The 14,234-nt window shown below is 41.3% G+C and overlaps 1 protein-coding gene across 1 annotated transcript; it reads left to right on the top strand.

The window, feature by feature from the left end:
* The first annotated feature begins 8,064 nt into the window (after positions 1 to 8,064).
* Positions 8,065 to 13,175, top strand: LOC103178022 (kinesin-like protein KIN-7O). The gene is made up of 6 exons (XM_042333151.1): positions 8,065 to 8,130; positions 8,775 to 8,854; positions 9,476 to 9,632; positions 11,087 to 11,650; positions 12,422 to 12,508; positions 12,969 to 13,175. The coding sequence occupies exons 1-6, from the start codon at positions 8,065 to 8,067 to the stop codon at positions 13,173 to 13,175; spliced, it is 1,161 nt and encodes a 386-aa protein (XP_042189085.1).
* Positions 13,176 to 14,234: the final 1,059 nt, after the last annotated feature.

The following is a 14,234-nucleotide window of genomic DNA, read 5'->3' as shown; positions in this document are numbered from 1 at the left end:
TTTTCCATCAAAAGCCCCTTGTTCCATGTAATCTAAGTGAAGCAGTTGAGCATTCACTTCACACATCCTAGGTTTGCAGGATCAAGAGAATAAGTTGTAGAAAATAGTGTATGTGAATGAATGGATTTTGGTTAACACAAGGTGTGACATGCATATTGGGATACATATTGATAACATGCATTAGTGCACCTTTTACTCAGGTAATTCAACACAATCATCAATTAAATGCAGTAATCTGTAAATGGTCTAAGGTTGGGTTGAATATAATTCATATGCATGGCACAAGCTGATGCTTTTCTCTTATTTAAAGCTGTTTGCACTTATTAACCATTACAGGGTATTTGGACGCTAATTGATTTCATTGGTGAGCTGTACTCATTGTGTTTTTTTTAAACATAAGCTACACCTTTTTTCCACCCTAGATCTGAAGTGTCGCTAAAAACTGGCAAGTCTTATGAAGCTAACCAGAACGAATTGCAGAGCAGTGAACAAGCTCCATGGAAGAATTGTCATGTAGTGATAAGGATTCATCCACAGGAAAAGAACAATGGTTAGCTAAAGTCACAGCATTTCTGTTAGACTATTTAGACAGTACAACCTCAATGTATACTTGGAGACCTTTCTTGTCACATTTGTCGTTCCCACCCCCCTTTTAGATGAAGCAAAAAAATGCATCCAAGCAGAATGTCCAAGACGAATAGTGATCAACACAGGAAGGGTGGGTATTGCAACAGACTGAAGGGAAACAAATCAGTGAGAGCCAAACTAAATAATTTGTCTGAGGATAAATACTGTTGCATTTGTTTTAGGGTCATCAGCCACATGCGTTGGATTTTGATGCTGTTTTGGATGAAAATGCTTCACAAAAAGATGTGTATGACTCTGTGGCTAAGGTATGTTTTCCACAGCCTTTGATGCTAGCCATTTAACATGGGATCAGTAGCCCTGGGTTCAATTCCTCATGGATCCATTCAGCTCTTCACCTTTTCCCGATCATCAAATTGATACGAAGGTGATTTAAAAGCGAGCATTGGGAAAACTGGAACGCAAATAGTGACTCACACTGGAAAAAGTAATTTGTGTTACAAGGGAACGCTATGCACAACATACCTACCTACGAGAATACAAGCTAACAGGGAGTATAGGAACATTTAATGGGGAGTTTAGGAGGAATCTCTTCATGCAGTGGAGGGAGGAATGTGGTGGAACTCATTGTCAAAAGCTGTGGTTGAAGCAAACAGCATCAATATACTTAGGAGAAAAGTTGACGCACACATGAGGGAGAAGGGATAGAGGGATATCGGTGAGGGGAATAGGAAGGGTGGGCGCATAAACACCAGCACAGACAAGTTGAGCCAAATTACCCTTGTCTGTGCTATATCACTGTGTAACTCTATGTAGATCTCAGGTCAGAGCTGATTTCCTGTGGGTCAGTGTGATTGATATGGGATTCCCCTACACTTGATGTCCCACAGTCCTATCACAGTGCGAGATGTCATTTAAATGCTGTTTTCCCTACGAGTGCTTTTTGACCTCCAAATCTACAACAACTGTATCCTCAGGGAAGGGGGTGGTGGCAGAGTGAGTAAATTAAATTCTCTCTAAAAACAACAAAAAACAGTCAGGTGTATCGTGAGCCACGTCAATAATTAGCTTGTCTGGATCATCAATGAAGACATGGAAGTAGAGACATGTTCTCAACCTTGCGAGCCAAAGCCTGAACAGGGAGGGGTGGCAAATTGGATAAATTACAAGCTGTAACATTAACCATTTTTAAAAAATCTGTTCAGACTGATAAAGAATCAGACTGACACATTGTAGCTGATGAAACATTTGGGGTTTTGTGCACATTAACTCTGAGAGCAGTGATGGAATATAAGGGGAAAAAATGTTAACTTCATTAAGGCGCCGGTATTACAGACTAAAACGTAGCTTCTCATCTGTGATCCCAGATTATAGAGCCGTACTGGCTGGGACATTTAGAGGAGGCACTGTATTAAGTCATGTGCTTTCCTAGGGAAGGTTGTCAGCCCACTCCATACTAATAGTTTCCTTGGGCAGACCAGACACTGGGGGCAGAGAATCCTCCCACTCAGCTCCTGATAACCCTGCAAGCCAAAAGCTCTAACCAGTAGGATGGTCCAAGCTGGACAAGGAACAGCAAAGCTTACCAGACAGTGATATCAATGGCAAGCTATGCAGTTTGAGCTGGTCAGACTCCAGCAGTACCACAACGCACACTCTGGGGTCCCCAAGCCTGGGCTCCTGCCAACCTACACCTAATATTTTCCGGAAATAGGTAAGCAGGATGCGTCTCTCCAGGGAGAGAGTGCGCATTCCATTCCAACAATTTATCTCTAGAATTTCCATGTGTAGGTGGGATACATGGAAATCTCAGCTTGGATCGGGTACTCTGAGTCTTAAAGCGTGGTGATGAGTTTCCATATGTGTCAGACACTCGGCTGACCAAAAAAAAGTTTCCCAGCAGCTAAATCATAGAACCATAGAAATTTACAGCCCAGGAGAAAGCCATTCAGACCATCATGTTTCTAAATGTCTATTGAAAGGTACTAATGGATTCTGCCTCAATTGCCACTCACAGCAGGGCATCCCATAGCCTAAGCACTCTCTTATGTGAAAAATACTCTCCTAACCACCGTATTTGCTATTTACAACCATCTTAAACTGATGCCCTCCAGTCACTGACTCACTGATCAGTGGAAATAATTTCACGCTTTTGGCTCTGTCAAAACCCTTCATAATTTTAAAGCCCTCTATCAGGTCACCCTTCAACCTCCTTTGTTCCAACAGAGTCCTTTAGCTCAGTGGTTAGAGCACTCGCCTCGCAAGCGAGAGACCTGGGTTCAATTCCCAGCAGGGCGAAACCTTGGGCAAGTTTCCTTACTCCACACGCCTGATCACTTCAATCCATGACTATTTTTGCAACATTGCTGTGCGCAATTGGCTGCCACGTTTCACCCACAAATATGCAGTCAATTCACTTTACAGTGTATTATGTGAAGCGCTTTGAGACATCCAGAAGACGTGAAGAGCGCAATATCAAATGTAAGATTATTATCTAACAGAAAAAGTGGCAATTACTCCAGTCTCCACTCATAGGCCACTCATAAGTGGATGACTAATACTCGGTACAATAATCTAACTGAGGTCTAACTAATAATTTATTTAGGTTTAGCATTACGTCTTTGATTTTATATTCTGAACAACAACAACAAAATTACATTTGCGCAGAGCCTTTCATGTTGGGAGGACATCCTAGGGCACTGAAACCATTTATAAAACCTAATGGAGGCATCAGTAGAGACCTAGGAACAACAATTCAGGACCATTTCATTTAAGCAATGATATCAGTGCAGGCAGGCGTGTTACTGACAAAACAAAATGTGAAGTAAGGAGGCAGCAACAAACTTGTTCGCAGAGAATCATGTAAATTATACCACTGTCAATCTCTGGAATTTCCATGTGCAAGTGGGATGCATGGAATTCTCAGCTTGGTGTGGATACTTTTAAGCATGGTGATGGGTTTTCTCTTGTGTCAGACACCCGGCTGACCAAAAAAAACCGGAACTATTCCCTCGCTCTACAATTCCCCTTTTTTTTTCAAATATTTGTGGCAGGAAATCAAATCATGTTTCTTTCATTTTGTGAGGCAAACATGACTGAACAGCAACTTGACAGCTCTAGCAGAGTGTTAGAATTGTACCTTGAGGGCCTGATGTTGAGCTCCACCCTTGTCAACACATGAAGTTGCCCATCTTGCTGGGTGAGTTTTCTGATTCTCAGGGTAAATCAAGCTTATTTCTAAGAGAAATGCTCCTCCTTCAGTTGGTGAAGGGAAGAAAAAATAATTACTAATGCTGTTCTTTAACCCCGGCTCTTTGTGCATGAGTGGCAGCCATGAAACATGCAATTGTATGGAGATCAGGTGAAAGCCCAGGATTGCACTTGATTGCGATGCCCTCTATGGTTGAATAAACTGCCCACAGTCATTGTCAAGCTTCACATAAGAGTAACAGCCATCTGGGTAAAGTATGAGAGGATAGCAATTACCTATGGTACTATTGTATGAGGCAAAAGGAGCTCAAATGCATTCAGGAGAGGAGGAGGGGAGACAATTAGCAAGGAAACAAAGGTAATCTTGCCTTGTGTTGTTCCCCAGCCCCTTGTGGAATTTGTACTTCAAGGCTACAATGGATGCATCATAACCTATGGTACACCCGGCAGTGGAAAAACGTATACTTTACAAGGTGGAAACCTTTCAGGAAAACCACGAGGGATCATTTCCAGAGCAGCAGAAGAGATTTTCAACAGTATCCCGTTCACCTGTTTGTAATTCAGTGCAACGTTTGCTCCTCGTACACACATCCTAACATCACTCACGGGATTGGTTTAACTCACTCAGTTCGTATGAATTAGATTCTATTTCACTTTGAAGGGTGCTGGAAAAAATTAATAATTATTTTGTTGTATTAATACAGAAAGATCAAATGACGCAAAATCTATTTATTCTCAGTGGTTACAACAAAAACTTGCATTTATATGGCGCCCTTCACACTGGGTAGCATCTCGGAGCTCCGGTTATTGTGTCTTAACCAGTTAGCTCCATTTAAATGAATGAATGGGATATTTTCCCCAATTTGACTCAGCTCAGCCACTCAAGAGGGATTAATCCCGCGTTCCCTATTCTTTATAGTGAAATTAAATGTATGTAATATTTGTTTGCAAGGAAGGTATTTTTCTGAGGGCTTTTTTTGTAGACATTGAGAAGGCAAGCTGCAGGATCACAGCATCATACATACAGATTTCTAACGAGAAAATCTATGATTTACTGGTAAGTGCATTGTCCAGCAATGGAAATATTTTGTTTGTTGTTTCAAGCCAAATGTCCTAAATGGAGCCTGAATGCTACACAAAATTACGATCAGTGAATAGAATTATAGATACTGTGCTATCAGATTGATTGTTGGTTTCCCATTACTTTAATGATAATAACCTGTTGGGGAGAATTTCAATCCAACTTGATTTGTGGTAGTTTGTGACTGTGACAAATATAGGGATTTGTTTGAAGGTGTGCCTCAACTTCCGGCATCATTGAATGTGCCAGAGGCAGACCCAGACACTCCTCTCAATGGTGACATTTTTTGAGAAGCAGGGGCTGGAAGGGTTGGATCTTCACAACACAGATCACTCATCCTTCTCCACCACATGTAAGGTGAACATTGGCTTTTTGGTCAGCTTTTTGGTCTAATACATGGGAAAACCCATCATCGTGTTCAAGAATATCCAAACCAGAACAAGAGTTGCACGTAGGTCCTTTCTGCCTGTTCAGGTAGACGTGAAAGACCCTGTGGCACTAATCGAAAAGAGAAGGGAGTTTCCTCCTAATGTCCGAGCCAACAATCCCCCAAATATAATTGGTTACTCGCTCTTTGGCTGTTTGTGGGATCATCGGAGGAGGAAACTGATATTGAGGGCCACATAATATTAATAATACTTGCATTTGATATAGGAGCTTATCACATCAATGAGATGTCTCAAAGCGCTTCACAGAATATATGATTAAATGGATTGACTGTGTATTTTGTGAGCCGTTCTCCCCAACCATTGTCCAGCAATGGAAATATCTTTTTTTTGTTGCAAGCCAAATGTCATACATGGAATTTGAATTATACATAGAGTTGGCAGGAGGTATGTGTTTGTATTGTGTGTTCCAACACCTTCTCCCCTCCCCAAGAGCAAGTAATGTTTCGCTGTAGTTCTATAGATGGTAAAGAGCCTGAAAGGAAGAAATTGGAAACATATAACTAAACTAGTGTTTCAATATTTTAGGCTATTCAACACTCTGACAAAATTCGGATACACGAGAGTGATGACAATGTTTCTGTTGAAGGACTCGTGGAAGTTGTGGTCACGTCCGTAGAAAGTCTTCTCCAGGTGTTCAGGAAGGGGACCTTAAACAGAAATGCAGGTGATTTAGACACAGGTTGTGAACAGCATGAGTATATACAGAGGTGATAAGTGGTATCTAGAGCGCAGCTTAACATTGTGCAAAAACCTGTCAACGATGACACTATTAATGATAAAAAGTTCCAGAGTGAAGTGGACACTGCTTTCCCCCCTGCGCCGAGTCGCTGATTATCAGGGCTGCATTCCTCTTTTATCAGAATAACAAATTCTTACCATAATCGGCATTGTGTCATATGTTCCAACGTTGGGCATTTGTATTTTACATTGCATGAATGATTATATTTAACTTGATGCATATCTTCCTTCTGCAGGAATGTCCAAAGGAGATTTTAGCAACAGGAATCACACACTCTTTTACATTACAGTTGTTCACACAAATATCATAGCGGAAAAGTGTAAGAATTTCTATTAATCTGTTTTTATATCCACGTTGAATGTAATACCATAGTCCACATTGAATGTAATACCATAGTCACCAAATCAAATTATCCATTTAGCTTTTTGTGGACTATCATGTGGTTCTACGCCATAGTAAATTCCAAGATGATTTTAACAGATTAAAAAGACAGGTGATGGTGTCGTATTCTGCTTACTTTATATTGGTTAGTGTTGGCACAATGTTGACTGAGTAGCCTGTGGGACCACGGTTTAAGCTGATCCCAAATGGAGGAGTAAACAACTTCTAATTAGCTGCTATGGGTCCTTTAGTATATGTTTGAAGAGTCTGATCCAGAGCTCAGTGGATTGAATGCAGTAGTAAAGTGCTTTCAGGTCCTGCAGCAATTGGCACAAATTTAGTAGGGCTGACTGGAGAGGCTCCAAAGATAGATGCTGAAGGAAATGCAAGTCACACTGGTTCACTGGGGACTTGGTCTTCTGAAAGCTGGTGGTTCGGGAGGAGGGAGACAATCCACCTGAGTCTAAACTTACACTATTAACTAGTGGTTAGAGTACTCGCACTGTGGTCACTCAATCCACGACTCTTTGTGGGGCACAACTGTGTGCAATTGGCTGCCTTGTTTCGAACACAAAATGTACAGTCAATTCATTCTACAGTATATTTTGTGAAGTGTCTTGAGATGTCTTGAAGATGTGATAAGGCGCTATATCAAATGCAAGGATTATTATTACTATCTTCTTATTTCAAAAATTTCAGATTTTAGCAAATTCTTCAATTCAGTCTTAGTTTTGAAGTCAGTTTTCCCGTGGGGTTCTTATAAAATCTCAGAATTCAGATTAAATTTAAGAATTTACCAAACTCTGTGGCTTTGAATTACTAAGAAAATAGTAAAAGTCTAGACCCAAGTGAAATTTCACCTCTCGCCCAATTTCCCCCCTTCCCTACCAGAGTTTAAAAGTATTATTGTAAACCTCGTGACACTCGATCACCCTTTCCTTGGGATAACTATTACAAAAAGGAGTAAGCTGCATGGGTATGGGGAAAAGCCAGCACAGACACGATGGGCTGAATGGCTTTCTTCTGGGCTGTAATGACTAGCTGGTATTCCCAGAACAGGGAATTGAATGCTGGGATCTGAGTGGAGGCAGGTTCAAAGGTGCCAGTTGGCTAAATCATTATAGCTAAGAGCTTTCGGGTGAATGGCGGTGGGAGTTGCTCCTCTGCGCTCGTGGTCAACAGGGACATTTCCAGGTTTCACATACAACATTTCTGCACCCCACGATGTCTGGTTGACAAACAGTAGAGGCAGCAGAGGTCACAGGTTGCCTGGTTTCTCAGTCAAAACAAAGTGGGATGTGATATGGGGCAGGGAGTGTTATCAACAAAGGGGGCGGAGGGAGGAAGAAAAAGACTGCAATATTTAACCAATATGTTTGCTTTTTGTCATTTAGCCCAAGAAAAATATATCACAGCAGGGAAGCTAACACTGGTAAGATTGGCCAGCAAAATGTGCTCAAACTGTTTGTCCTCCACTTAAAAGTCTCAAAATCATTCACCCGTACATTTTTCTTTTCCAGGTTGATTTGTCAGGTTCTGGTCGAGTAAGTAGAATTTTAAATTCAGAACTTGACATTGAGAAATTGACCAAAAAAAACTACTGTATATGTATGTAAGAGATGTGCAAAGGCAAACCAGAACTTTGGTCCCTGTTCACAGGCGAACATCAGGGGAGGGAATACAGAGTCAGAGCATGGAAAGAAATGTTTTATGAATGTCTCTGAAACTAATCAACATGAAGCAAAGAATGTAAAACGCTCTCTGACACTGTTTGGAAATGTAAGTGTTATTGTTAGGAATGTAAAGGGAGATGAATTTTTTTTAAATTGGAAAATTATACCAAAGGGAAGGAGTTTCTCCGGTGTTCTGGCTAACAATAATTATTATTAATAATGATAATAATCCTTGCATTTGATATCACGCCTTATCACATCGCCAAGAGATCTCAAAGCGCTTCACAGAATATACTGTAAATCCTCCAGATAAAATTGGTCGCTCACTTCATGGCATTTTGTGGGACATTGCTGTGTGCAAAATTGGCTGCTGAATTTACCTACACATTCACAGTCACTACACTTTGCAGTAAAATCCTGTGAAGTGTGTTTTGAGACATCTTGAAGATGGATTGTCACCAGATTCTATATAAATTCCAAGTCCTGATGTGGGGCTGGAACCCACAACCTTCTGACTCAGAATCGAGAGTGCTACTAACTGAGCCAGGCTGACATGCGAAGATTATATCAGACATAAAATATGCCTTAAAATAAAAGAATATGTGCTCATCTGTTACATTGCTTAAAGTGCTTTACATGTTCTCATTTGTTCTCAGGTTGTTTTTGCACTGAGCACGCCAGGATGCCAGCACATCCCTTACAGAGAATCTAAGCTTACACGCATTCTGCGAGATTGGTAAGGATCAAAATGGTTGGCTATTGGATTGTATTAGGCCCAAAGTTCTGCCTGATCTTAACCAGTAAGACCACTTTCTCTTAAAATTTAAGATCACTCAGAATTGTGGAAAATACTTTCAATTCATTCTTAATGGGAAGCCTTTTTTGAAATGGTTTCCAAATTAAGACTGGATTGAAGAATTCATTTTGCGGACAAACACTAGGTGGAATTTTGGGCACAGAGATGTAAGATGGAAGGCTTGTGCATATTTAAAATATCGCTTACGATATCCTGGAATCTTCAGCAAAATGGGCCAGGTATGAAATCTATAATAATACTCATTAATACTAACAATAATAGTAATAATAACCCTTGAATTTGTAATAATTATTACATTTGAAATAGTGCCTTCAATAATAATACTTGCATTCGATATAATGCTTTATCATGTCTTCGAGACGTCTCAAAGCGCTTCACAAGAATACACTGTGAAGTGTAGTGATTGTGTATTTTGCAGACGAAATGTCTACGTGATTTGATAATCCGTACAAAAAGGATGTGTTGTTAACTTGATTGTTTTACGAAATGAGTATCACTTCCACATCGTAGCTCTGTTAAGCCGTCTCATTCATTTTCCAGCCTGGGAGGAAACTGCCTGATGTCACTGGTGGTGACTGTCTCCTCAAGCTCTGCCTCTGTACACGAAACCCTCAGCACTTTGCAGTTTGCCGCGCGGGCAAGATCTATCACAAACCATGCAGGGAAAAACATCCAGTTACAGAGCAGTAAAGATCAGGTAAATACATGAGGTTCACGTAGAGTGTAGTTGTAGGAGTAAAGTGTTGGCCTCCCAACTGACACAACACAAATCAAGCATTAATGGATTTGACAGGCCTTGGGTTTGTTTGACTCATTCTTGGCAGTGCTCTTTACCTCGGGGTGGAGGTTGTGGGGAGAAATGGGTGATGAGACATTTGGCATGGGAAGGGCTAAAGTACCTGAATTTTCAATCAATAGTGAATAGGGCAGACATTACAACTGCCTGATCCATTTAGGATGAACCTATTCTCCAGTGTATAATTGTCCTTGGCATTCGAGTACTCCAAATTCTCTTCGTAATGAAAACCTCTTCTGCATGCCAGCAAAGAATAACCTTCAATGAATGCAATAATTGTAACTTCTTGTGGATAAATATTAACACAGCAACATATTTTATCACGGTATCTGCAGCTGCCTTTGAGAAAGTATGTGGATTTGTACGTTTTTGTTTGCCCGTTCACCAAATATGGGCTCACTGCACAATGTTAGTGTGGAGAGTGCATTCTAATCATGTTACTTCGCTAATGAGGTGTTTGCATTTCATTAGCGAAGTGGGAGGAAGCTTACAAAGAGTGTAAGACATAAGTCGGGATTGTGCAGTGTTTTGTGAAAGGTGAGAAAGATGCACATAATGCAGGGCAGGAAAGACTATTACAGTCCAATCGCCTTCACCATGAAAATCTGTTCAACCTCCTTTTCAAAAGGCCTTACACTATCTACCCCCACTGCTTCCCTCGGCAAATTGTCGGTCATGTCAATAACCATCTGAGTCAAGTGATTCAATCTAAATGATCTCGCCTTCCATTCAAGATCAGGAATTGTCTTATTTCACACCACTCGGTCACTTGCTGGACTGATGTTGATCTGCTTCAGTGAACGATGCCGTCGGCCTTCGGAGAAGGAAGCTGTGAGGGAATGGACAGGAATGAAAAAGTAGATCAGAGGGATGATGGAGTTAAAAACCATATATTTAAACCATGCAGATACCAGAGCAAGTTGTAATTTCAAACAACAACAAATCACATTTGTATAACCCTTTCACATCAGGAGGATGTTCCAAGGATTTGTACCCGAGCTGGGGGTTGGGATCAGGAGGGGTCGATGGCAGGAAGGGTGGGAGTAGGAGGTGATCGAAGGGGAGGGTCTTGAGATGGGCCTCGAAGGAAGCAAGGGAGGGAGCAAGGTAAAGGGATTGTGGGATGGAGTTCCAAGAAAGGCTGGAGGCCCGACTATGGTGGTGGGGTGGGCTGGCCAAGGCACAGGAAGCAGACAGGTCAGTATAGGGTTAGCAGGTCACAGAGGTAGGGAGGCGCAAAGCATAAAGACCATCGAGTGAAGTGGCAGATCATCAATGCAAACAAAAGTGATATTGTACCCCGAGTGTTTCAGGCAAGTAATGGTGTGATATATTTGTTGAAAAATTCAACGCAGGCTTCTCCACTACAGACCTGCCTTCCACCCATCCATGCTGGCCGCAGTGCTTCCTCCAGACCCACAGAAAAGAGCCTCAGAGACTCGGTGCTTCGTTTGGATGAAGCGAAGGAACATCCGAGTCAGAGGGTGGTTTTGCCTCACCTGGAGAAGGCATCGGAGAAAGCCCTGAAAACCGTTCGAGCCGTTACAAACTCGGACAAGAGCAAAGGAGCGGACGACCGATTCCGAAACCTTCGGTCGCGCCCCAACCCTCTTGTTGGATCAGTGGATGTTTTGAGAGAAAACAAAATGGAAAAGCAGCAACACAAACTGGATAAAATTAGCGGGTTTGAGCCATCGTCAGCAAAGGCATTCACAGAGACAATCCCGTTTGAGATCCAGAAGAACGCTGAATGCGCAAACTGCAAGAAGGAGAAGAAGATCAGGGACGAGTACGATAAGTTCATTCTGCAGTCGAAGAGGGACAAAGAGTCTCTCCAGCAGAGAATTGTGGAACTCGAGGCTGAGCTGACCAAACCTCAGCAGGAAGTTGAAGAACTGGCACCAGCTGCACAGAAAGAAGTGAGGGTAAAATGCCTGTTCACAAATTTTGCTTTTATTTAAGTGTTTAACAAAATTATTTACAACAAACATGTTACTTAAAAAACAAAATGTTTCAGTATTTTCGTAAGAATGATCCAAAAGCAGAATGACTAATAATAATCCTTGCATTTGATCTAGCACCTTATCAAGTCATTGAGACGTAATAATAATGTAATAATCCTTGCATTTTGTTGCATTTTAGCGCTTTTCATGTCTTCTAATCTCTCAAAGCGATTCACAGAATGTACTATAAAGTGAATTGACTGTATATTTGTGGGTGAAACGCAGTAGCCAATTGCACACAGCAGTGTCCCACAAACAGTCGTGGACTGAGTGAACAAATTATTATTTTATTTTTTCTTGAGGGATTATTATCAGGCGTGTGGAGTAAAGAAATTTGCCCAAGGTTTTGTCCTGCCGGGAATCGAACCCAGGTCTCTCCCTTGCAAGGCGCGTGTTCTCACCACTGAGCTACAAGACTCCACTGAGTTACAGGACATCTCAAAGTGCTTCACAGGATATATTGTAAAGTGGATTGACTGTGTTTTTGTGGGCAAAATACAGCAGCCAATTGCGCACGGCAGTGTCCCACAAACAGTCCTGGATTGAGTGACTACTTTTTTTTGTGTGTGTGTAGTCACAGGCACTAGATCATCCCAAGCAAAAAGTTGAAGTGAATGAAAATGTTGCCATTTCATTTGCGTTAGATGGTCACTATAGTTCTGACTAGCATTGATTTGTTTTTGCCAGGAAATAGTAGACAAACTAAGCTGTTTGATGAGTAAGTCGGAACAGAACAAACTGGAGGAAGAAAACCGAGGGAAACAGAAACAAATTGTGAGTATACGTAGTTTTTTAAAAAAACCACTAGTGCCACAAGGACATGTTGATGCCAAGTGCTATTTATGCTAGAGATATTTCATGTCTACAGTGGCTCTACAAAGTACTGTTACCCCATGTTTTTTTTGCACTGACCAACAACTGAAACACATGGAAGAATGATGATAATTGTATTTAGAAGTACTTAACTGTATTCAGTACAAGAGTTTAACTGTATTTAGACGTCCAGAGGATCAGTGTGTGTTTGTGAGAGCCATCATTTTCATGGCAGATAATGATCTGCTGCCATGTTCAGTGTAACATCTTCTGTAACATGGATGGAGTGAGGAGGCGAAATGGATCTCTTGACAGCTGGTTTCAGCTCCTCCGTAGTCTCATATCACTGTTTTCCAATAGGGGGTAACAGGACTTTGTGGACACCTTATAGTATAATGTCTCATTAATATTTCTCATTCAGGAGCACCTCGAGAATGAAGTAGAACACTTGCAGAAAAGTCTCAAATACTACCAGAAGCTGGCAGCAGATGAGAAGGAGATTCATCAGACTTATATCATACAGCTTCAGCAAGACGAGCTCTTACATACAGCAATTCTTCAGGAAAGAGTCTGTTTTATACAACCTGTTAAAGAATATTTTAGGAATGCTTATTGCAAAATACTGTGACCATTAACTTATAAAGGGTGGAGAGAGTATTTTTCACAGGTCTTGAGCTACAAACCTTGCACGTTGGAGTCCTGTAGCTCAGTGGTTAGAGCACTCGCTTTGCAAGTGAGAGACCTGAGTTCAATTCCAGGCAGAGGGCGAAACCTTGGGCAAGTTTCTTTACTCCACACACCTAATAATAATCCCTCCAAAACCAAAAAAAACAATAATAAATTGGTCATTTTCAATCTACGTCTGTTTGTGGGACATTGTTGTGCGCAATTGGCTGCCGCGTTCGCCCACAAATATATAGTGAATTCACTTTACAGTGTGTTCTGTGAAGCGCTTTGGGACGTCCTCCCGACGTGAAAAGCGCTATATCAAATGCAAGGATTATTATTATTATTATATTGTCCTGCTGCCTTTCGCGTTAGTGGCATAATAAAAAATAAAGCAACAACAATGCTTGCAGAGGCACCAGTTACCTTGTCATGGTTGTAGTGACAAAGCTTGCTAACTGCTATTATCGGGGTGGCCCAACCCAGTCTCTAATTTGAAGGAAGTTTGATAATAATTAGAATCCTTGCATTTGATATAGCGCTCATCATTGTCTTTGAGACATGATCAGCTTCACAGAATATACCGTATACAGTGGACGAAACGTGGCAGTCAATTACGCACAGCAGTGTCCCACAAACAGTCGTGGAATGAGTGGGATTTTTTAAGGGATTATTATCCACAGAAAAGTGTTCCACTAATCGACTAACAAGCGATTTCTTACTTACTGCTAGGTAAACAGATTCTTGTGGAGTAAGAAAACTTACCCAAAGTTTAGTCCTGCCGGGAATCAAACCCAGGTACTCTCGCTTGCGAGGCGAGAGCTCTAACCACTAAGATACAGGAATTGTGAAGATGAGACAGGAGCTCTGTAGTGGAAATGTGGGGCTAAACTGCGAACTGCTTCTTATGCACAGAAAAAATGACAAGTAAATAAAAAGCCCTTTCTAACTGCAGAATGACCTGCTGGTAGAAGTGGAGCAGTTAAAAATTCAGCTGGATAAGAACCGCGACAATGAACGA

Source organism: Callorhinchus milii, unplaced genomic scaffold (assembly GCF_018977255.1).
Source record: "Callorhinchus milii isolate IMCB2004 unplaced genomic scaffold, IMCB_Cmil_1.0 Scaffold3, whole genome shotgun sequence".
NCBI lineage: Eukaryota > Metazoa > Chordata > Chondrichthyes > Chimaeriformes > Callorhinchidae > Callorhinchus > Callorhinchus milii.
The sequence above is the reverse complement of the archived record's forward strand: the minus strand, read 5'-3'. Positions and strand labels throughout refer to the sequence as shown.

Coding starts and splice junctions, on each gene's coding strand:
- LOC103178022 (XM_042333151.1), top strand. CDS start 8,065: ATGTGCAAAGGCAAACCAGAACTTTGGTCCCTGTTCACAGGCGAACAT. Junction 8,855..9,475: donor ACACGCATTCTGCGAGATTG/GTAAGGATCAAA, acceptor TTCATTTTCCAG/CCTGGGAGGAAACTGCCTGA. Junction 9,633..11,086: donor TACAGAGCAGTAAAGATCAG/GTAAATACATGA, acceptor AATTCAACGCAG/GCTTCTCCACTACAGACCTG.